Below are 24,461 nucleotides of genomic sequence, written 5' to 3'. Positions count from 1 at the left end.
GGCTGGGTGCCGACCCATGCAGGCTTTTCCTGCAGCCATCATGGGAACAGTCGAAAAGAGGCTGGGGTGGTTAAAAAGCACAACAATTCAATGGTAAAAGCCAGCAATTATGCAGTTCAATGGTAAAAGCCAGCAATTATTTAAGCCAAACCACTCCTCAATGAAATGCTACAAGGCAGAATGAGAGGGGAGTAGATGTGCCTCAAGATTACCAATCTATCTGCAATATAAAACATACATTTCCTTATATAGTAGAATTGCTAGACATTTGTTCAGTTAAAATGCCACCATACTTACCACATGCATTTGATCAAAGGAGCGAACAGATGCCAATCTGTCTACAAATAAGAAAAAAAATGCCATGAGCCTTCTGATCAACAATATGCAAGCACAGAGAATGTTTGTGAGTAATAGCTGTCAATGCCAAAGAAAAAATCTTAAGCCATACCTGTTGGGCTTTTATGAACCTGCTCCATTTTTCCCTGGAAAAGGCCAATTTGCCTTTCTAACTGTCTGTTCAGTTCTATTTGGGTTTCATACCTGGTTTTCCATTCATTGTCTAAAAGCAAAAATAAATTGCAATTCAGTGTGATTCATTTAAGGTTAACAATGTTTTATTTTAAACTCTGAGTAATTTGCTAAAATATTCATCTGCAGCACAAACTGACAAGGCTACCAAAATCCTTAACATGCTAGAACAACATCTCATAGGTTCTTGGTCCACGGGGCAGAAAAATGCAGAAGGAATGAAGTACCTGATAGGGGGAAAGACTTCTTTCCCTGCTAAAAACTGGGCAGGTTGAGTGTTCACTGGCAGAGGATGCTTAATGGTTTTGGTACCAGCAAGTGAGCTGTTGTCTCCGCACATTGGAAATCTGAATCAAATTCCATCCTTAGAGATGGCTGGCAGATTCCATTTGCTGGGAAGATGGGCCAGCTGACGTCTCTTTCTGGTAGGTAATTGTTAAGACAGGGGTTGGCAACATGGTGCCTCCAGATGTTGCTTGACCACAACTCCCATCAGCTCTGACCATGGACCATTAAGATATTTCCTGATAGTTCTTGGGAACTTCTTTGGAACAGGCAGGTAAGAGGCAGAATTAGGGAGTATATGTGTAAACATGTGCTAAGAATTGGGCCTGAAGCACCTTGTCATTCTAGAGAACTGATGCGTATTAGTGTATCTGCTGTCTTGGAACTGCTGTCTCTGCCCCCACTTTTGGTGAATATTCATAAAATAAATATTACAAAAATGCTGCAAGCTTCCTGTGCTTTTTCCTCCAAAAGAATCTCAAACCCACTTACTGCTGTTCCTGCAGCTTGCTACTCATGGAAGTGAGAAAAATGCAACAGTATGCTTTGATCAGCATGCACAGCTGAGTGTCTGGTACTTAAATGGCAATTTAATATCAATTCCTGGAGACTCTTGTTGTGTTTACTTTGTAATTAGATGTACAACATCATGGGCTTTTTATTACATTCTCAGGCGGCTAGAATTTAGTATCTTACCTTCATCCTCAACACTGTTAAGTCTTTTCTCCAGTTCTGCTACTGTATTTTTCATTTCGAATACTGAAAGTTCTAGCACTTCTCTGTTGAAATGACAAGTAGTTACAAAATTTAGAACCTTCTAATAGACCAGGGGAAGGGAATGTTTTTCAGCCCAAGGGATGCATGCAATGGTGAGTGGGCTCAGAAGCAAAAGTGGATGGACAACAGGTGTGACTGTTATATTTGTACAAAAGGCTACATCCCACCCACAAGAACCAGAGGTTTCTACATCACGCACCCACACTCCAAATCCAGGCAAGGAAAAGACATTATCATGGTTCTAGGACACATTCCAGCCAGGCAGCAGCACTAAAGGAGGGTGCAGAGCAGACCTCATTAGGGCTGTGGCCTGGTGAAAGGGGAGAGTCCAAGGGCCAGATACAGAGGGCTGCATTTGGCTGACAGGCCAGAGGTGTACAGAAGGCAACATAAATGATAACTGGGGGATTTTACACTGAGGAACACACCCTCATAAGGTACCATTCAAAACTCCTGTGACTGCGTTTTGAACTAGTTGCAGTTTCCCGACCATCTTCAAGGTCAGCCCAGTTTAGTGTGTGTTGCGGTATTTTAGATGCATGATTCTGGAGGATTGGTATTACCGGTATATTTCTGCAAGCACATGGAGCTGCTTCTCTCCTATCCTTTCCTTCATTCCAATCCCACTCCCAGTGTCTCCACATCTTGGAACCCTACTTAACTAGAATGCAGCATGTATTTTACATTTATAACCCACCCTTCCATAACAATGCTTAGCATGGGTTATAACATATCAAAAATAACCCAAAAGGCACCTGAGTGTTGTGATATACAATGTACTTTGATTTCACAGAAGACAGATGATAACAATGGCATCTGACATACTGAATTCACCCAAATAGTTAGTGATAGCTACATGAAAAAATGAGCTTCAGTCACAAATAAGCTGACGGCCAAGTTCATACGGATGACACTGTGCTCTAACCTCCACATGATTTCAGGCGTAGTGGCCTCTTGTGTAGGCAGAAGCCAAAGACACCACCCATCGATGTTCTAACATGGAACGTTTAATTAAAAAAATATGCAACTGATGTCAACGCTGAGATTTGCCAAGCTGTATAATTGGCCAAGCATGCTACGCAATCCATTTGGAAGTGTTGGATCCAAGACTCTCCTCTTTGATAAACTCCAGCAGGTCCTTTGGGGAGGCGGAAGCCACTATTCCTCTCCCTCTCCGCCTCACTCTCGTCTCATGATATATAATTCCTACTATTCTACTTTGAAGGGCTGCTGTTGGTAAGGCCGATGAATACAAATGAAGCCCTTCAATGCTCCAGCTAAAATATGATTATTAATACAGGGCGCAGAAGGGGACACCGTGTGTGACAGCACATGTAGAAAAGTAGTTCCTTCAAGCAGTCAAACAATTACTATTATTTAAAAAATTCCTTCCAGTAGCACCTTAAGAGACCAACTAAGTTTGTCATTGGTATGAGCTTCAGTGTGCATGCACACTTCTACCTACCTGTAACTAGAATTATTATTGTTGTTGTTACTACTGTTGTTATTCTTATTATTACGGTATTATTAGGGAGGACTCTGGCGCTCCCCCCTGTCAGAAACGAGGCGCGGCGTAATAACGCGCCCCTTTTGCGCGGGGCCCTGCGCAGCGCTGCTGGGCGGAGGAGACTCACTTCATTTGCTTCTCCTGCCCCAGTTCCAGCACGAGCCCCTCGAAGTCCGGCAGCTCGCCGCCGCCCGCCCCTTCTCCCATGACGCCTCTCGCCCTTCCCTCAGCCGCACTGCGTCTCAGTCGCCTTGGAGCGAGACGGGAAGGCGGGGGCGGAGAAAGGAACGATGGGGGGAACACGTGACATCAACGGTCGCCCGCGTGCCTTATTGTCCGCGTCGTGGTGCCCGTCCAAAGGAGACGTGCCAGCGCTCTCTCTCCGGTTTACGTCAGCGTGCGGCCGATCGGCAGAGGGCGCCGTCGCCGCTCAGGGGAAGGCGCGCATGCGCCCGCCTGCAGAGGCACGATTTGTTGACGGGAGCGTTTTAAGAGAGGGACCCTCGCCTCTTTGTCGTCAAGGGCCAGCAGCAGCAGCTGTTTTCTTGTGCTGGAGTTTTAAAAGGAGCTCGCCGCAGCCCTTCGGGTGCTTAGTTTTAGAAAGGAGGTTTTAGAGTTCACGGCAGCTCTGGCCATCCTACTGCTGCACTCCAGGGGTTGTTAAAACTACAAAGTGAGGGGTGGCAGCGAATTAATATTCGGAACTCACTCCCCCAGGAGGCAGCGATGGCGACCAGCTTGGGTGGCTTTAAAAAGGATGGTTGGCCAGATTCACGAAGGAGGCTGTTAGTGGCTACTAGGCAAGCATCATGGCGATGCCCTGCCGCTACATGCAAAATCAACTAAGGGTATTTTAAGTTTGATAGCTTGCACTCGTTTTGAGGCAGTGCATTTTAAAAACGGCTGGAATGCAGCCTCCTGCTTGCTTTATTGCAGGTGTTTTCCACAACTTGTTCCTGACACCCCAGTGTGTTATCAGTGGCAGCATTCTTAGCTAATCTAGGATGCTTCCCCAATGCTACCACATTAGTTACTGTTTACAACAGTAAGGCAAACCCCACCACCAGCAGCAGCAAAGATTCATGGTATAAACAACTAAGGCTTTCCAAGTAGGAAGTTACAAGATACACACTAAGAACATAAGAGGAACCCTGCTGGATCAAGCCAGTTAATTATTCTCCATGAATCTGTCCAGTCTTTGAGTCTTCCAAGTTGGTTGCTATCACTGCTTCCTGTGGGAGCTCCATAGTTCATGTGCTGTGTGAATAGGTATACTGTATTGGAATTGAAGCAATGCGACCACTCCAAAACCTTTGCAGGTGCAAACAGTATTAAAAGCTGCATCACATGTTGCGAACCTCTCTTGGCAGGGAATGTAGCGCACTCTACCCACATAAGCAACTTTTACTGAGATGATAAAAAAATCAGGAGGGGCAACTTCCCCTATCTTCTGCCTATGTAGAAAGGGGGGAAATGCAAATGTTGGATTGTGACATAGACGTGTGTAAATGAAATGCAATTCTTCCTAGTCCGCCTATACAAAATGCAATGTCTACCGCTTCTCAATCGATTCTCGCTGTAACTTTCATTCTAATATGAAATGCACTTAAGCAAAACATGCATGTTAAAGTTTATTTATAGTTTTCAATCCATACAACATTTCAAGTAGTTAGCTTCTTAACCAGTGGATGTGCCCCTCCAAAGTGCCATCACTTCTCTGTTGCAGACTACAGCACTACAATTTTTAATATCTGCAAAACTTCACATAAATTGAAGTCAAAAATCTGAAGCAAGCATAGTAAGGGACTCACAATTTCCACATTAATAGCAGTTTAATCCCTAGGTAATGATGGGGAGTGAAGTTGAGTATCTTAAAATGAAATGCATTGCATTCCATCACAAGGCAGCAATAATCATTTCTGAATACAGGCTTTTCAATAAGACAAGTTACAGTGCAACAATTCTATATAACAAATACAGAGGGTAACCATTAAAGCTTTTACAGAGCCCAACCTTTTCTTTAGTGGTCTCAGAACAAACATTGTTCCCACACACTGTCTGGATAACACAAAGTACAATGAATCCAAGTCTTTGCTACTGGAGTAGGCAAAAAAATTGCCAGGTATTTCATGAAACCTAGGATTACACCAAAGTTTGGTTGACTCTGATACACTAATTCAGGAAATAGCAGTATTCCAGTCTTTGGTTTGTCTTAAGAGTTTGGATTTTCCTACTTTTTAGGAGGAATTACACAAGCCTAGTCAGTGTTATTTAAAGCTAAAAAGAGTGCATACTATTTGATCAGACAAGTTCAGTTTCAGCCACTATTCAAATCATTAGCTTTCTGAAAATATTTTGTCTGGAAATAGTTACAAAAATAGTCCCTCTATACATGAAGCTAGAATCTAATTTCCACATTTATTTGAAAAAAGGCATTTAAGCCCTCCTCGTGGAAGTTTAATTATAATGCAAATTCATTTCCATCATCCAGCTCTAACAATAATACAGTACTGGAGTTAGAGATTCCAAAAACTCACTCATTTTCAAAGACTTCCCAGATATGATATATTTAAGTCCAGCAATCTTAGGAGTTAGAAATACAACACTTGTTAATCAGTTCAACTCTTTTAAAATAAATTACATAATAAATTAAGGCTTTGGGTATTTTATTCACACAGTGTCTTCAATATCCATCTTCTTTTTTCTCATTCTTTTCTATGATTTTATATTCATCCAACACAGCATGGCCTGTCTCCTTTGCAGTTTTCTTCACTATAGCTTTGATTCCAATGTTGTCGATATTGAAAGCTGCCACACCAACATTGATAGCAGAACTCACTGCGTTGTCGGTAGCATCGCCTGCATCATCCCCGTACCTTAATGCAAATAAGGAACATGTCAATGGAGAGTTTCCTCATGTGTACACGAATGCTATTATTGTTGTTTAATCTTTGTGTGCATGCCCTCATTCCCAAGTAGCTGCTTAAATTTAATTTGGAAAACCTGAAATCAGCATACAGACTGGCTTGATTCACTTTTGAAATCTTTCCAAAGCACAGAAGATTAGCGAAAACAATCTTAACGTTTTAGGGCTGCTAGTCTGTCCCAGTTTTTGTCTCTTGCTTCAGTTTTTACTTGGCCTTCAATGCAAATTCCTAAGTTGTGCTTACACTTGGTAGATAGATAAAGCTTTCGTCTCCCCAGAATTACCATGTAAAACAGATTTATTTATTTTTGCTAAAGCTGCTAACTAAAACACGTGCTCTGTGACAAAGAGAGGTTTAAAAGCTCCAGGTTCAATAGGTTATCCCTACAATAGTTAAAGTACTGCTGTTAAAATGTTAAGAATTTTAAAAATAAGTTAATAATTTTATTGTAAAAATAAGTCTGAAAATCTACATTTTTGCCCTGAAAAAAATTAAGAATCTCCCAACAACCCAACCTGAAATTACAAAACAGTTGAGAGTGGCCCTGTACGACGCTCAAAGTTCACTTTTAAGTTCTCAGTATATGTGTAAATGATGGCTGGACAAAGCTATTTCCCTTGATATTTAGTTACTCAATTTCCACAATTATACGAGGATAAACTTTCCCTCTGGTTGGGAAGAACTAAGCAGGTATTTCAACCCCATTTCAGTGATGTATTAGAGCAGGCACAGGCAACCTTGGCTCTCCAGATGTTTTGGAACTACAACTCCCATGATCCCTGACCACTGGCCCTGTTAGCTAGGGATCATGGGAGTTGTCGTTCCAAAACATCTGGAGAGCCAAGGTTGCCTATGCCTGTATTAGAGAAAGCATTTTATCAGCTGGGATTGATGATTAAGGAATCCTGCCGAGCTTAAGTTTTATTCACATGTCACTCTGGGATAAACTATGCACAGGGGACTTCTGATACATATGAAAAAAAATGCAAACAATTCTAAAAAAAAGTAACCAAACAGGGGAATAATACAGCCTACTACTTAAAACGCTCAAATCCTGCATGTTAACTAGCTGCAAAAGAGTAACAATACTGTATACAAAAATGCTGAAGCTATTCTTTGCTAATCTACTAGAGTGGCCAATTAAATTTTAAAGCCAAAAGACTGAAGTCTCCCTTTGAAACATTGATTGCTGTTGGCATAATCAATACAGGTCTTGACCAAACACAGTATTTAATCTGCCTATTTCAGAACACACATTAAAACTGAATGAAAAAGAATCTCTAATACTATATTTCTTAAAATGTGACAGCATAGCAGCCTTGGTAATTATTTGCCAAACACAACAAATCTGATAAAATTAATTGGACAGCAAAAGATTTTCATTTTTGTTAGTTTCCCCATGACATTAGCCATAAACACCCATATTAGAAGAAAGCAAAACTGAGTCAAGCTGTGCCAAAAGGAACAAGAGTATTCACACCATCTCAAAACTATGCAGAACCAACAGTGGGCAGGAGTTTACATGATAAAAATATTTATTGAATGCAGGTGGATATAAAAAGTGCCAAGAACTTAAAATATTTTGCAGCAATGCAATACATTTGGAGCTTGTTTCTCATATTCTAGTGCAGCTATTTATTGTTAGTGAACAATTAGCATTGCAAGATTTCTGGACCCTTTTAAATGCCCAGAGTTTAGGATTTGTAGAGGGTTGGGATCTTCCAGGTTGAAGATCATTTTGCTAGGTATGCATTATTATTGTGACCTAAAACTACCAAACTTCTTCACAGAGTGTACACACACTTAAAAAACATAAGCTGCCTATTATGAGAAACACAGTAAAAATGATAATATATACGAGGTGCATCTGCTATGCTAATGAAAATACTACTAGGGTTCATTGCACACATCTTAAAGTAAACCACAATCCCCTTGTATGCAATAGATTTTTGAAGTGGCCTTTTGTCTTGGAAGAAAAAGTCTACTAATTTCATTAGGATGTGTTTTCTTAAAATGTGACAGCATAGCAGGAGATGGGGTGAATACTTGAATCATTAGTTAGTTGGAGATAACTGCAAGTTACTTATTGCTTTTCACTCTTAGTGGCAACTGAAGACTCATCTCTTTTCCCCCTACTTTTAAATCTAAAATAAGAACAAAAGATTAGCACAAACTGTAGTGTACAGACAGAACATGGTTCTTCAAACTTGCCAAGGAGAAATATTTCATGGAGATATACCATTATTTTGGCAGAAAGCAATGTAGTGCAGACTAGGTGAACTTCAAACCAAGAGAATTACAGAGTAAGTACCAAGTAAATCCTTGCATCCTTATAGGTAAAATAAAAACAGAAATTATTTTTAAAGGTCTAATTGGCAGTCTGACATTTCCCTACTTCATTTTGCTCCAGTGTTGACTGCAAACATTTTTTTGCTGAACTAATGGGTTAGTACATATGTTTCCTCTTTCTTTAGCCCAGAAAAAAGACTCAAACTTTGGAAAGCAACCCAAAATTTGACACAATGCAATTACAGATAATTACATAAAATTGGGCAAAACTTTAAAAAAAGCTCAGATTTTCACTTTTTGAAATATGGCAACCCTAATTTATATAGACAGAGGCTTCCCTTTAAAATTTCAACACCACTCATATTCTAAGAACTGAAATACATCCAACTGAGTATTCAGATGGAATCGGCCTGGCAACATTTCCTCTCTGCATTCGGTAAAACCTAAAATGAACTGAAAATCCAATTTAGGGGTGCAGCTGCCCCTTAACTAGAAGTGACCTGTACTTGCTTGACCTTTACACAGCAGCTGCAAGTGTGTGTTTAGAAGACGAAGTGTTCCAATTACAAGGGGGGGGAGCAGGAGGTCCAGTTTTAACAGCAAGAAGAGGATGTGGGGCAAATTTCCTGCTTGCTTACCACTTATTTCCTTGCAGCCCCATTCTTGAAGTGCTTATCTCTCAGTCCAGGTCACGTCTGACACTGCAGGGCCAGACTACATGTGATGTTACTCATGTAGTTTTGCCTTGAGCATGAGCCTTTTCATTTATAAAATACCAGTGCAGAGAGCCTGATCAGTACTGGGCTTCTGGAGAGGAATTTAGGAGGGCTTTGCCCCCCCCCACCCACTGTGGTCCAGATCAGGTTCCCACATGCCTACAATTCCCATCAGAAAAAGAGCTCCCACTGAAGTGAATCCGGATCAGGACTGGAGCAGCAGGGTAAGGATTACTACCCCCTAACTGCCCATGCCAGGGTCTAAACCCATATTGATGCTCCCTATGTTGGCAATTTTTTGAAAGAAAAAGCTTGTAGTCAAGGACAAACTATGTGATTACCACTACATGCAAGAGGAGTAAAGTACTTGAGCATGGGTCGGCAAACTAAGGCCTGCGGGCTGCATCAGGCCCAATTGCCTTCTAGATCCTGCCCACAGACAGTCTGGGAATTGCCATGTGGATCACCAGCGCACACTTTCTTTCCTTCTCCCTCCCTTGGTGGCGCTTTTCTCCTCAGGGACAGAGCAATCTTGTCCCACGCCAGGCACCATCAAAGGCGAGAGTCGGCTCGCCCACCTGCCCGCCTCAGCAGGGCGACACTGTGAAGGGGGCGTGTGACGCCGGCTTCCGGCTGCTGCTGCATTTTCCTCCTGCTCCTCCTCCCTCTACCTCGGTCCGCCCTTCCTTCTTTCTCCGTGCCTCTTTTCCGCGCCGCTTCCTCACGAACTTTCTTTGTTGGTGCCTGCCTGCCTGCCTCCCTCCTTCATTCTTCCCATGGCGTTCTGGCAGGTCGTGGTGGTGGCTGCGGCTGCCGCTTGTGGATTGGCAAGCAGCTCTGTCTTATTCTCCACAGTGCCTCTCAGAAAGCAGCAGCAGCAGCAGCAGCAGGTGGTGGGTAAAAGCTCCGTCGACACCCCAGTTCCCCTACCTCCATCTGCGGCTCCTCTGCTGGGGCTGCTGCTTCTGTCTTCGCTGGCCAACACAGCCTCCTACCCCACCATGGCACCTGGCTGGCTGGAGAAGCCCAACTGCGGCTATTGGGACAACTGGGACAGCTAAAGCGAAGCATCTTCAGGCCTCCTTGCGGGCGAGCAAAAATTGTTCACCCCCCTAAGGTCTGAGGGACAGTGGACCAGCCCCCTGCTGAAAAAGTTTGCTGACCCCTGTCCTTGAATATAGGATCTGCAGGGAAAGCAAGTGAAAGTGGCTCCTTCACTTACACACTCCTTGTTTGCTCCTCCCTTTCTGTGTAACTGGGAAAGTTCCACTTTTAGATACATGCAACTGTGATCATCGTGACTAGTTTGGTTCCAACAAAAGCAAAGCATTTTTACTTTTTAGCAAGTTTTGTTTAACGCATGTAGTGTAGGCTCCCTAGTATTCATGCATCACCAAAATTTATTGCAGAGTAGAGGAAATGTTAACTTACTTGTACTTGACAGTCTGAACCGTCTCTTTAGACACATTTTTAGCAATACACTTTGCAGCGCTTTCCAAACCGTGCCATATTGTTGAAAACCCTGCAAGGAGAGTTAGCTTATTGGAAATGGAAGGTAGCAAACAAACAACGTTCAATAAAAACTTGCACCACACATTGTGGAAGTGTTATTTTCATGCTACCTTGAACACCACTTGCTGCAACAACCAGAGCACCATCGAAAGTAGATTTTCCATCTTTGTCTTTCTTAAGGGATTCTGGAACCAGTTTGCTTCCATGCTTCTTGACATGGGGGGCTAACTCTCTTCCCACACAACTTGCTATAGAGCACACACCTTCCACTAAAACAGAAAGCATTAAGATAATTTACAGGTTACAGAATGTTCTGGTCAAACAGATTAAGCCGCTGAGTTCAATGAATCGTTGAGGATCATGAAGCAAATTTTATGTTAATGGCTCCTTTCCCACAATAATTTTATTTGGAGGAAACTGCAGATGAAACAGTAGTGTCTATATTGGCTCTTAATGAAGACTTCTGAAGGGTGGTTAATTTAAAGAGTTTGTATACCACCCTTCATCCAATACAATTCCAAGACAGTGAACATATAAATAGGTTGATATAAATAACGAACCGTTCCAAAATGTAAAATAAACCCAGTTCAACATGAGTCAGTAACTAAAAACATACAGCAAGCTAAGGCATTTTTTAAAAAAAGAAGAAGAGCCTAAACCTGATGTCCGTTTCTCCCCCAAAGAGGACTTAATGAAAAAGAAAAATCAACATTATTCCCTGTCCATTAAAAAAAAAGACTGAAGAAATGAAGCATTATCAATTCCTGTCACTACTTTTCCTAGGAAATTGGTTGCTCACATCTCACCTAAGAACTGGCTGACTTTCACAGCTCCTCCTGTAGCCTGCTTGGCTACATGCAGACCTTTAGCTACGGTTGGGTTGACTTCAACTGGGTTTTCCTCTGGCTGAATGTGCTCCCTTAGTTTGGAAGCTCCCTTGTGGATTGCTTTCCCGGTATATTCTGCTCCTTTGACCAGGCCCCAGCTTACCCAGGATGCTCCTTTAAGGAAACAAGAACAGATTGACAGATGCAGCAGCATTATCATGTTATAGGATAGCATTTCCTACCCACTTAAGTTCAGGCTAGTAAAGCTGAATAAAACACAGTCTGAGCTCACACACTAGTGAGCCTCCCATGTCCTTTTAATTAGCTACAATTCCATCTTCAGCTATGGTGAAAATAAGAAAGCTTTACCTGTTTTTGCCATAGAATGAAAAAGCAGCGTTGGAGCTTGCTCATCCATTTTTGTATCTGCTTATATAACATGGACCATTTCACTATGACACTTTGGGGGGCGGGGGCTTTCAGCCAGATAATTTGCACCACCCTTTCAAGGCAACTATGACAACAAACGCGGGTGGCGCTGTGGGTTAAACCACAGAGCCTAGGGCTCACTGATCAGAAGGCGGCGATGGAGTAAGCTCCCGTTGCTCAGTCCCAGCTCCTGCCAACCTAGCAGTTCGAAAGCACGTCCAAGTGCAAGTAGATAAATAGGGACCGCTCCAGCAGGAAGGTAAACAGCGTTTCTGTGTGCTGCTCTGGTTCGCCAGAAGAGGCTTTGTCATGCTGGCCACATGACCTGGAAGCTGTACGCTAGCTCCCTCGGCCAATAACGTGAGATGAGCGCGCAACCCCAGAGTCTGTCACGACTGGACCTAATGGTCAGGGGTCCCTTTACCTTTATGACAAATATCACTTCATCTCCTAAAAACAAAGTACTGTTAACAGCTGAGTCTCCTGACCCTTTACGGCGAGAAAGGACATGCCTATAATGTTTTGGGTTGTTCCTGGGAAGGCGCAACAGCATAATGACTCCTCTTTTGCCTCTCTTAGAAGGCCACATCTTGGTATTCTTCATGCCCTAGAGAAGAACTGCAACAGCTATATTGTATCAGAGTAAAATTTTAAAAAATCCTTCCAGTAGCACCTTAGAGACCAACTAAGTTTGTCATAGGTATGAGCTTTCGTGAGTGGGTTTACGCCAAGCAGGTCAACATGGCAGAGAATTAAATAAAATATTCCCCCTCCCAAGCAGTAGTCTTAATGTGGTGCAGTCTAGAATTCTACCACTTTGAGCTGCATCAGATGTAAACAGGATTTAAGTTAGCTTGTGAGTCAGCCCCCAGTTTATTCATCCACTAGCATAATTCATTTGACAACCTCCAAACATGCACTAAGCTTGCAAAACCTAGAACAGGGAGTTGTTTTTAGCAACTGTTACATAATTACTGAATTACTCTAGCTCCTGGAGATTGGACAAACTATAACATCTTCTAGAGCAGGCATCCCCAAACTTCAGCCCTCCAGATGTTTTGGACTACAATTCCCATCACCCCTGTCCACTGGTCCTCTTATCATGGGAGTTGTAGGCCAAAACATCTGGAGGGCCGCAGTTTGGGGATGCCTGTTCTAGAGCTTATCTCAAGAGCTTTATTTTGAGTTGCCATTTTGTTTTGGGGAATCTACCTGGCAGGGAATTAACTTACTATTTATCTTTAAGAGAATTTAGTATTTTTATCAAGAGGCAAAGTTTAAGCAAACAATTGCATGTAATTAATATGCTGAAAAAGTCACATTAATAAAGTAATAATAATACAGTGGTGCCTCGCTATACGAATGCCCTGCTTAACGAAATTTCCGCTATACGAATGGATTTTGCGATCGGAGGTTGCCTCGCAAGACGAGGTTTTCTATGGCCGCCGCTTTGTCTTGCGAAGCGTGGCCATAAAAACCTCCGATCACAAAACCTATTTGCAAAAGGCATTCGTCTAGCAAAAGGGGAACCAGCTGTAGGAAGGGAAGAAGGCAAAGAAAGATCTGCTGAGAGGCGCTGACAGCTGTCAGCGCCTCTCAGCTGATCTTCCTTTGCCTTCTTCCAGCTGCGGCTGGTTCCCCTTTGTTTTCCACTGGTCTCTGCCGGTTGCCCCGAGCAGTGAGGGGCAACCAGCAGAGACCAGCAGAACACTAGCGCGGAAAGAAGGCAAAGGTCTTTCCCCGCCTCGTGTCCGATCCAGGCGGGAGGCGGCGGCAAGGAGAAGCTCTTCTCCCGTCGCTCAATGTCGGGGGAGGCAGGCGGGAGGCGGCGACGGGAGAAGCTCTTCTCCCGTCGCCGCCCCCCGCCACGCACTGCCGGCATTGAGCGCAGTTTCGGAGGTCTCCGAAGCTGCGCTCAATGTCGGGGGAGGCAGGCGGGAGGCAGCGACGAGAGGTTTTCTCCCGTCATCGCCCACCGCCACACACTGCCGGCATGGGGCTTGGCAGTGGTGGGGGAAAGGTGCAGGATCGTTCCTTCACCTTTCCCCCACCCCGCCCGACAGAGCCGGATCCGACGAAGCTTCTGAAGCTTCGTCCAACCCGGCTCTGTCGTTGGCAGCAGCGGCGCTTGCTCTCTTGGCTCGGGGAAGCGCCTGCCTGCCTTCCCCGAGCCAAGAGAACAGGCGCCGCCACCGCCACCAGTTTCCCCGGAGCCCATAGGAACGCATTAATTGACTTTTAATGCATTCCTATGGGAAACGGTGCCTCGCTAGACGAAAGTTTCGTAGGACGAATTTAGTCCTGGAACGAATTAATTTCGTCTAGCGAGGCACCACTGTAATAAAATAATAATAATAATAATAATAATAATAATAATAATAATAATAATACATTCTTTTACTCTCTGCTTCTGACCCATGAAGACCTGCAGCTAATGAAAACTTGAAACACAGACATACTAACAGGATGTAATTAAAGGACTGTACCCTATCAAGTAGTAAAATATTTCTATCAACAAGATGGAATCTTTCGACTGCAGAACTTGACCGCAGGTCAATCCATGTTATTGATATAATGTGTGGTAGAACCATTTAATTGTTTGCTACCTGAGTGCTGAATAAAACTAATATTTCAGGAAACACAGACAACGAAACTGTTTCTTACAAAATATATTCTCATGCAAAGTTATATTATGGAAGTGGGTGAAATTAATAGTTTAGCTTATTATTTCAGATTGGAAGACAATTTCACTATACTGCCAGAATGAAGAGAAACTTCGGGGGGGGGGTAGAAGAAGGGGGATAATATGTTCTGTATGTCTTGTTTTAATGTGTATAATAAAAAAAATATTAGTTAAAAAAAAACTTCACAAAAAAAGAAGAGAAACTTTAGCCCAATTCAGGTGAAACATGTGGGCTGGAAGCCGTGACGGTTGCATCCACACAAAGCCTGCCCCTACAATCCTTGCATGCGCCAGCCCCACTTCCAACCTGTGCATGCTGAGTGTGGAAAACAGAGCAGATATGCATGGGGACACTGGGGTTGGAGCCAACAGTGTCTTTAGATGTTGCTGGGCTGCAACCCCTACCCTTGACCATGCTGACCAGCTTATGGGAGTCCAACAACATTTAATGGCACCATGTCGGTTAGTACAGCTTTAAGCCCAAACACCAGAACTGGGTTTATACCAAGGATCAATCTAGAGAATCAATCCTAAGGGTACCTGTTAAGATTCCATGGGCCATTTTCTCACTCCAGTCAGGTAACTCCGTTTCCCTCTCTTCAGACGCCGGCTGAATACGTACAGTCTCAGCCAGGTTAATTGCATCACTAGAAGCTTCTGCAGGCTGCAAGATTGAAGCACATATATTTACACAGCAAGATCAAAAGCCAAGATAAAGCAGTAGCTAAAGGTAGGTAGCTGTGTTGGTCTTCCGTAGTCGAAACAAAATAAAAAAAATTCCTTCCAGTAGCACTTTAGGGACCAACTAAGTTTGTCATTGGTATGAGCTTTCGTGTGCATGCACACGAAATCTGAAGAAGTGTGCATGCGCACGAAAGCTCATACCAATGACAAACTTAGTTGGTCTCTAAGGTGCTACTGGAAGGAATTTTTTTATTTTGTTAAGATAAAGCAATTAAATGTCAAATTGGCCAACGTGTTATTCAACAAAGAAATTCATACTGTGCCCATAAAGTGTCCATCTTCTCGCAGATAACATAATTAGGGTTTCTTCACCCCTCATTCTTTTCACTTCAGTTAATATAACTACAGTGGTACCTCTACTTACGAATTTAATGCGTTCCGAACGCACATTCGTAAGTCGAAAAAAATTGTAAGTCAAATCCCATAGGAATGCATTGGGAGAAAAAATTCGTAAGTCGAAGCAACCCTAACTAAAAATTCGTAAGTAGAAAAAATCCTATCTGAACAGCATCTAAGATGGCGGACGGAGCGCCATTCGTAAGTAGAAACATTCGTAAGTCGAGTCATTCGTAAGTAGAGGTACCACTGTAGCATGGTTTTTATATTATAGTTAATGCTCAATTCACCTTTTGCACAACAGAAAGGCAGGGTATGCATATGTTCATATTTATTTGATCAGGAAGGAAAGTTGCCCAAGGCTACCTCTCACTTTCATTTTAAGGGGAAACACAGTTCTCCTTATTCAGTATTGTTATGTGTCTTTACATTGCTTCTCTTTGTTCAGGAAGGCAAGACTGAAAGAATGAAGCTTTCTGGGAGCTGGGCTGGATTTACTCCTCCTCCTCCCTCCCCATACAGATTTGCAAACAACAAAAGTGCATTCATTCTATTTTTTCTTGGTTTTACACATTGTTACTGCCAAAACAAGACAAAGTTGAGCATGTGATGGGTCCTTTCTTAGAGAAGACACCCAGCTAACAGGCAAAATATCTGGGATTCGGAACCAGACACCACCCCATGAATTAAAAGATTGCAATAACAAAGATGGAAACAACTACATTAAACATAACTTGTTTTCACATTAGATTACTATGAAGGATTATTCTATGTGATCAAATGAAGGTATTATCACAGGCATGTTATCGTCACAGCTCCAGAATTTCTGTATCATAGAATCATAGAGTTGGAAGAGACCACAAGGGCCATCCAGTCCAACCCCCTGCCAAGCAGGAAACACCATCAAAGCATTCCTGACAGATGGCTGTCAAGCCTCTGCTTAAAGACCTCCAAAGAAGGAGACTCCACCACACTCCTTGGCAGCAAATTCCACTGCCGAACAGCTCTTACTGTCAGGAAGTTCTTCCTAATGTTTAGGTGGAATTTTCTTTCTTGTAGTTTGAATCCGTTGCTCCGTGTCCGCTTCTCTGGAGCAGCAGAAAACAACCTTTCTCCCTCCTCTATATGGCATCCTTTTATATATTTGAACATGGTTATCATATCACCCCTTAACCTTCTCTTCTCCAGGCTAAACATACCCAGCTCCCTAAGCCGTTCCTCATAAGGCATCGTTTCCATCGTTTCACTTTGGAATTAGTAAGGTTCAATTCCAATATAACTTTTCTCCGCACAGAAATTTCACACAAGCAAGTACACATCGATCTTGCATTAGAATGCAAAACTGACATGGATTTCGCATTTTCTGTGCAGCATCTTTTATGCATTTATGAAACAATATTACATTGTAAAATCAGTCCCTAAGTATAAGCAGGATGGCTACTACTGCATTAGAGTGAACCAAGGCAATCCTGAGACATCTGCTCCAAGTTCTAGCTTGACATCCTATTTCGTAAAATAGCCTACACTCATGTGAACAGCAGGAACCAAAAATAAGCAACTGGTGTGTATTTCTGATTGATCCTCTCTAAGCTACTAAAGTGAGTCACAGGCCAAAGCTCAATCCATTTTGTTAAGTCATGCCATTATGTACAGTTGCTATGAATATACTCTGAGTTCTTAAGAAGTTCTGCATTAGGTTATCTAGAGCTCACAAAGCCAGCCATAATATTGTTCCCATTTCCCCATCTATTCCTAAACATTACATTATCTTGCATTATGTTGAACTGGGTGGTACTGTACTTTAAAATTCAAGTCATTTGAACATTCTCAACAGTGTTAAATATATTGTAGCCCACAATATCACAATCTTTATTTTTTAAAAAAGGGAAGAAATAAGTTAAGATCTAAATAACCATAGCTGTTCTAGAACTCCCTCATAGTTCTTGCAAATATTAATTCCTCAACAATTAAAAACTCGTAAAAATGTCATGTCCAGGTTTATAAGCACTTAAAAGCAGTTTGATGCTTTGGACATCATGGGAAACGGAGATTTAACAAATGATTGTATCTTCTTTGAAGCTACTAGCATGAGGAGGGCGCACAGAGATCAACAGGTAGCCTTTTGTCAGCCTCTGTAAAATATGGGGTGTCCTTTGGAGATGGGGAAGTGGAGAAGGGGTTGTGTCCCACCACAGCACAAAGGCCAGAACCAGTTAAACCCAACCTCTGTCACACACTTATTTCAGAAATCGGCAACAGAATTATTTAGCTTTCAGTTCACACCTGCTCTCCCTGAAAATAACAGAAGTTTTCTCCAGCCTTGGGTCCATTTCTCATAGCCTGTGTCCTTTATCTATTTTGGTTCATCCCTGGTAACTTCTGATACCTCAATTGTATTCTATTAGTTGAGACCTACAACAGTACCCATTGGGCCTTGCAGGGGGAGGGACTGTCCACTAAAGATTCTGGAAGCTGTACACCAGCTCTCTCGGCCAATAACACGAGATGAACGCCACAACCCCAGAGTCGGTCATGACTGGACCTAATGGCCAGGGGCCCCTTTACCTTTAACCTCAGGGACCCTCCACCCTGCAGATACTCTGATGTGTGAGTGGGTGGTGTTCCAGCTGCATAAGGAACTGGCACTTAGAGAACCAAGATTGCTACTAGTATACACGATTGATATCTTCAACATTTTCATTATTTGTTTTCTCTCCAAGAGCCACTGTTGGCGGCAGATACATTTTTCAATAAATACCACAAAACAAATAATTTCCATTTCTTAAAGTTTAAAATGTGTTGGCTTAGTAAAAGTTTGCCACCAACTCTGAAGTTTACCTTGGCTCTGAGATCAGATCTCTGTTTTAACAGATCCTCAAAAACCTCTTTGTAAGATCTTGAGCGTTGGGACGGTAACCCTAGTCCCTCATGGGATCCTGGAACCTGTGATACCATATCAAGGACATTAATAGATTCACAAGTTCAAAGGCTCAACAAGGAATCTGTTAGGCACTGTTGTACACCATCAGACAATAATATCACACAGCGGAATTATCCTTCTCATGAACCGCATGCAGGTGAATTCATGCATTAGTAAACATCCCCACAGGTGAATAAGTAATTGCAAGATCAGGTTGTCCGTCACCATATGGCCAGTTCTCTAAGAGATTAGAAAGTATTTTAACATGTTAAGACAAATGGCAAATGTTCTCACTTCTTTTGGTAAATAGTTTTCATTTCATTGCTAAAAATGTGCCTTTATAATTACAGGTATGCCTCCCTCTAACAGGGACCCAGGTGGCGCTGTGGTTAAACCACTGAGCCTAGGGCTTGCCAATCAGAAGGTCGGCGGTTCGAATCCCTGTGACGGGGTGAGCTCCCGTTGCTGGGTCCCAGCTCCTGCCAACCTAGCAGTTCGAAAGCACGTCAAAATGCAAGTAGATAAATAGGAACCGCTACAGCGGGAAGGTAAACGGCGTTTCCATGTGCTGCTCTGGTTTGCCAGAAGCGGCTTTGTCATGCTGGCCACATGACCTGGAAGCTATACGCCGGCTCCCTCGGCCAATAATGCGAGATGAGCGCGCAACCCCAGAGTCGGTCACGACTGGACCTAATGGTCAGGGGTCCCTTTACCTTTTACCTCCCTCTAACACCTGCCATTTAGATTTCCCACCTTCTTAATACTGACCTTTTTCCCTAGAGTGATAGTCTCTCGGATAACCTTTCCCTGCACTTCACGGATGAACTGTGATCTAACAGGTTCTTAATTATCTTAGAGAGACTTCCTAAATACTGTATGTGGCATTTTAAGATTCTGCTTAGTCATTGTTGCACTCTGAGCAAGTGAACTGGATGTGATACTTCTGACACACTGCAAGCTGTAGTAACGCCTCTCTACGTCTGCTCAATAGATCCTGCAGGAAAGTCATTATCAGCCTACTTACCCTGCCCTTCACAGCACCACACGGTAAATTTATTTTCAGATGTTGCCCAGCCTCACCATAAAACATGCTCTGTATTGCCAAAGGTAAATCCTTGCAGAGGCAATGCTGAAATTCATTTATAGTGCTTTATGAAGCAGACAGTTTAACAGCTCATCAGTGTCACCCGGTGGTACTTGTGCATTGAAATTATTCTGGACGGTGGCATAACACTGTTTACCTGCACTCTAAGGTCAGACATCTGTTTTAGCAGATCTTCAAACAGTTCTCTGTCGGCAGCTGGAAGTTCTGAAGATAACACTACTCCCACATAGGATCCCGGCACCTGCGACATCAAGTCAGGGAACATGTAGACTCCTGTGCTACAGGAGAGGACAGGAGACTGATTGGACATTAGAGGATACAGCCAGTCACAAACCTGGAAAAGAGAAGACCAAAATAACATTTTGCACAGAACACTGTGGATTCAAATGAATGATACATTAGCACTCATGTCATAGAACCGTTAGCACTCATTTCACGGCTTGTGTATGGCTGTGGCCAGCAACACAAACAAAATGTGAACGTTACCTGAAGGAAAGCAGGGGGGCGATTCTGGGCCGCTGCTGCATCAGTGTCCAAGAACTTCACAATGCGAAGGTATCCGGGATACGAGGGAGCGCTCACTTGTCCATCAGGACTCACAAAGAATATCTGCACCCCGTGGGGAATGAGGATCAGTTCATCAGCATCTACCCCTAACGACTCAACAGGAGGAGGCTGTGTGCATTTCGTGTAGAAATCATCTCCGACCGAGGAGAACTCCCCAGAGTCTGTCCCGTACGACACAGTGTAGTGCCCACCTGTGGCCTCAGGTGTATAAGCCGGGGGTTCCTCACTGGACATTGCAGACAAAGGACTCATCACAGCAGCTTGCCCTTGGCTTCCAGCATTTCCACCTGCTACAGCCAGGTGTGATGGAGTGATCAGCGAATTCGGCACAGGAGGCCTCTCTGGCTTTTCTTTGGCTGGAATTGTTGGGTATATCCTGGGCGTTTCCATAGGAGGACACATGGCGATGGGTTTAGGCTGTGCATTTTCATCTAGAATGCTTAGGCGTGCAGTAACGTTTTGTAGCGTCTCTCTCATTTTTTGCTGCATTTGCCTAGCAGACTCCCATCGGTCCCCGGTGCATTCACGACCTTGGGACGGGACGCTAGTTCCCCTGAGCAAGTGGTCAATGCCCTGCCTGTAATAATTCCTTGCTTCTTCCTTCTGTCCAAGCTCATCTGCATGCAGGGCTTTATTAACAAACACAAATGCTTCCTTGTACTCTTCTTCAATCGTCTTCAAATTTGCATCCTCTTGCGCAGCTGAATCCCGTTCTTGATACATTATGGAAAACTGGACCACGGCAGGAGTAACTGGAGACAAAGCGGAAGAGAACACTTCCATTAAAGGACACTAACTATACAGCTGTCAATATGAGAGAGAGAGAAAACACTGTGGAGCTGCCATGTCATGTATAGCAAGCAGTAACAGCTTGAATTAAGGGATATATAGTGATCCCAACTTCCCGTAAAACAGGTTGCCTTGCCTTAAAAAAGGCTTAGGGTGATATTCAACCAAGTTTTACCTAACTTAGCCATGATCATTAATTTCAACAGGTCTACTTTGAACAGGAATAGCATTGGATACATAGTCTTGATCCGCAAAGCACTTTTACAGCATTACGTAGCTGTTGTGCTTCTATAGTTAACCTTTAATTTACACAAACAATTGAATTATTATAATTATTACTATTATTTATTAAATTTATACACCACCCTCCTTCCGAAGATCTCAGGGCAGTTCACAAGACAAAGATACAGGAAAAAAGCACAAAATAAATAATTAAAAACACCCACACACAAACGCACTCACTTAAAAGACCATAGAATATTAATTAGCCAAAGGCCTGGTTGAAGGTGAACATTTTTGCCTGTCGCCTAAAGGAGTATAATGAAGGCACCCGCTGTACCTCCCTGGAGAGAGCATTCCACAAACAGGGAGCCACTGCAGAAAAGGCCTGTTCTCGTGCTACCACCCTCTGCACCTCTCATGGAGGAAGCACACAATGAAGGGCCTCTGGTAATGATCACAGAGTCCTGGTCATTTTATATGGGGTTCTAACAATCCCCTCCCCACTTAGCAGACTGGTGTTAAGAGTAGCCTTTCAATGACTGAAAAGCTCTTGAAAGCTATTTATATTGCATGGTCAGTATTTGTTTTGATAGGCTGATATGCTGCTGTAAAGCTCAAGTTTCCCACCATCTGCAAACTTATGGCAAGTTTAAGAAACCATTGCCATCAAGGAATAAAAGCTGAATACAGCTCACATCTCCACGTCTATGTTAGCCCCCACCCACAGAGTGCTGCTGCCACCATCATTCTGCCCACAGTAAGTTAAGAAATGGGGTCATGGGGAGATGGAGGGGCTGAGCCAACCTGAGATGCATCAGATCCTGAGCTGTAACAGCTCCAGGATGGTATAAGTTAGAAAAAGCATTTTCTGTCTCTCTCTCTCTCCCCTCCCCCCCCCCACCAATACACACACACACACCTCGTGTTGCTCCTTTGGGACTGCTCTGCTGGTTATTAAAAATCTGTTTCAGTAAAAACATGGGAAGCGACAAACTTTTTAAAAAATTGTCATTCAGAATTGTTCAGGGGTAGGATGGTTTGGAAATATAAAGCATCCACCACAAGTACAATTGTGAACTCGTGATGTTTCGGGAACAGTGCTCTTTTGATTTGCTCCAGTTAGCAGTAAGCATGCGACAGAGCTAGCTGCTAAATAGCAACCATCAGCAAAGCACATGGAAGAGGAAGGAACATGGTCATAGGCTTATGGTGGCTTGTGGCCAGCTTTAGCCTTCTGAGCTTCAAAGTTTGGCCTCAACTTCACTTGACTAAACACAGGCAGGTAATAAGCACCATAAACTGATCAAACTGCATAGTCAGAGAGCATGATACAGTTAGCTTGCTAATACTAAGTGGTCTGGATCTGGTCAGTTTGTGTCTGTTGCCAAACTTTTTCAGGCCTCTGACCCCTTGGTTCCATAAACTCATACCTACCCTATAAAAAACAATATTCATAATAGCTGTTTGCATAAACCACTAAGGAAGTTGGTAACACAATAAAATTCAAAACAGTAACAATTAAGTGCACATTTATTCAAAATCTAATTAAAACTATTTGGTCTAATTCCATAAAATTGATTAACTTGATCCAGCGCCAACCTCCTTAGGGGGCAGTACTGCCCACTTTGGGAACCACTAATCTAGAATATAATGTACAACACCTCGAGTTTCATGGGATGCACATGTGGAACGAACAAGTACACAGCTTGTGGGAACTTCTGAATCCATTGCTGTCGCTTGAGGCTCAGGTGGTGCAGACTGCCTTCCATCAGCTTTGGCTGGTGACTCAGCTGCACCCCTATTTGGACCAGGATAGGCTAACTTCTGTTGTCTATATTATGTCAGCATCTAGGTTACATTACTGCAATGAGTTATACGTGGGGCTGCCTAAGAAGGTGATTTGGAAATTTCAGCTGGTGCAGAACTGAGCAGCCAGGTTGCTCACCGGGGCAAGACGGTTTGATAATAATGATAACAATGTGCAAAATAAAGAATGCCCCCTTCAAAATATACTATTTATAGATTAAATAAGCAATGACAAGGCAGCCAGATATCTCACACTCTGTTTAGAAGACAAAAGCAAGAAAGTGCAAGGAAGCTTTTTCTAAAGCAAACATACACACAAACCCCAAATAATTATGTCTGAAGCCCTGTGTGCAACTTCTTTTGGGGGGGGAGAAGAAAGTCCTGCTGAACTTGCTTCAGAGTAAACAAGCAGAACGACAGGCAGCCCTCCTTACAGCCCAACAGACTTAACTGGGAATTAAACCTCATTGAACAAAGTGGCCTTAATTCTGGTGACACAGCCACGGCACCAGGCTGCAAGGGAAATGCAGGCACAGACACCAATGAGGTCAGCAAAGCAACCTCCTCCCAGAGTTAAGACGGTATGACTGATAGGAAGAAAGTCCACTAGGAAGTTACTACCAGCCAAGGAACCAACCGGCTGCTGCTTCTTACACACACACCTGGCCACAACCTCCTGAGATAGGGCCATGGCTCAGTGGGGGAGCCTCTACTTTGCAAGCAGAAGGTCCCCGCTTCCATCCCCGGCGCCTCCAGGTGCGATGGGGAGAGCCTCCTGCTGCCCCAAATCCGGGACAGCCGTTGCCAGTCAGTGTAAGCAAAACTGACCTAGACGGACCGACGGTCTGACTGCCTGGTTTTACCAGCGCTCAGTGCCCAGATCCTTCCCCGCCCCCACAAAAAAGCAAGGCCTCCGAGCATACGCAGAGTGCATCAGAGCGGCAACGATCTGCTCCACGCGCGCAGGGAATCAAGGAGGGGGGGGGGAGGGAAGGCGTTTGGAAACAGGAGGCAAGGGAATGCTACCTGTTAAGGAACTGATCTCCCTAAGTACAAGGAACTTTCCCCCGCCCTTCCTCGTCCTGGCTTCCCTTTCACTCACGGGAAGCAAGCAGCAGCAGCGACCTCCCAGGCTCCAGCGAGACACCCGCCTAGCCACGCGCCGCAAACGACCCCTCCTGCCTATATCTGCTCCGCTCCAGCTGTTTCAACTTCGGCCCACGCAGCGTCACGTGACCCGCTGCCGTCAGCTGCTTGTTGTCCCTGCCGGCTTCCCGCCCACTAAGAAGCTTCTGGGCTCCGTTGCAGACGCTTCGGCCGCCAGGGGGCGCTCTGCGGTGCGCGCGCTCGCACACAAAAGGTTCTGCTGAATTCACTGCTCGCTTTACAGTACAGTACCTGTACTATACATATGCAATTGTGTTTGATGTAACAGCGATAGCGACGCCTGGTTTTTGTTTTGTTTCGTTTTGTTTTTTACGCAATTATGGAT

At 43.7% G+C, this 24,461-nt stretch overlaps 2 protein-coding genes across 9 annotated transcripts in view; both read right to left on the bottom strand.

Annotated features, from left to right (window-relative positions):
• The window catches only part of CCDC169 (coiled-coil domain containing 169), a 34,714-nt gene extending 31,347 nt beyond the window's left edge, over window positions 1-3,367 (bottom strand). For 3 of the 4 annotated variants that reach the window (XR_009557502.1, XM_035116214.2, XM_060273779.1), the window contains exons 1-4: window positions 3,225-3,367; window positions 1,510-1,592; window positions 449-559; window positions 298-338 (exon numbers count right to left, since the gene is read on the bottom strand). Coding sequence is in view for 3 of the 4 variants with exons in the window: in XM_035116214.2 (XP_034972105.1) it covers window positions 298-338; window positions 449-559; window positions 1,510-1,592; window positions 3,225-3,304 (315 nt within the window). In the remaining variant the exon portion in view is untranslated. Of the gene's footprint in view, window positions 1-297; window positions 339-448; window positions 560-1,509; window positions 1,593-3,055 lie in introns of all 4 variants that reach the window. The other variant, XM_035116215.2, reaches the window with a different exon arrangement.
• Window positions 3,368-4,135: 768 nt separating this feature from the next.
• On the bottom strand, window positions 4,136-24,202 carry SPART (spartin). 5 transcript variants are annotated; one of them, XM_060273778.1, is made up of 10 exons: window positions 23,996-24,196; window positions 20,072-20,904; window positions 19,722-19,919; window positions 18,399-18,503; window positions 15,021-15,144; window positions 11,348-11,542; window positions 10,652-10,810; window positions 10,461-10,551; window positions 8,108-8,168; window positions 5,836-5,973 (listed from the first exon to the last, which is right to left on the bottom strand). In XM_060273778.1, exons 2-9 carry the CDS (start codon window positions 20,873-20,875, stop codon window positions 8,108-8,110), a joined length of 1,737 nt encoding a protein of 578 aa, XP_060129761.1. In that variant the 5' UTR covers window positions 20,876-20,904; window positions 23,996-24,196; the 3' UTR covers window positions 5,836-5,973. The 5 variants fall into 5 exon arrangements, with proteins under 5 accessions (XP_034971857.1, XP_034971852.1, XP_060129759.1 ...); XM_035115966.2 differs by lacking the exon at window positions 8,108-8,168 and having other exon boundaries at window positions 4,136-5,973; window positions 23,996-24,175; XM_035115961.2 differs by lacking the exon at window positions 8,108-8,168 and having other exon boundaries at window positions 4,141-5,973; window positions 24,072-24,202.
• Between the last annotated feature and the right edge of the window lie 259 nt (window positions 24,203-24,461).

The sequence above is a fragment of the Zootoca vivipara genome, chromosome 4 (assembly GCF_963506605.1).
Source record: "Zootoca vivipara chromosome 4, rZooViv1.1, whole genome shotgun sequence".
Taxonomy (NCBI): Eukaryota; Metazoa; Chordata; class Lepidosauria; order Squamata; family Lacertidae; genus Zootoca; species Zootoca vivipara.
This window is presented reverse-complemented; position numbering and strand designations above follow the sequence as displayed.

Excerpts from the sequence above, each read along its gene's own strand:
- SPART (XM_035115961.2), bottom strand. The coding sequence starts at position 20,875 with ATGTATCAAGAACGGGATTCAGCTGCGCAAGAGGATGCAAATTTGAAG. Across the intron at positions 19,920-20,071 it reads GCCCCCCTGCTTTCCTTCAG|GTTTGTGACTGGCTGTATCC; the intron begins GTAACGTTCACA and ends TCTCTTTTCCAG. Across the intron at positions 5,974-10,460 it reads GTTCAGACTGTCAAGTACAA|GTACGGGGATGATGCAGGCG; the intron begins GTAAGTTAACAT and ends ATTTGCATTAAG.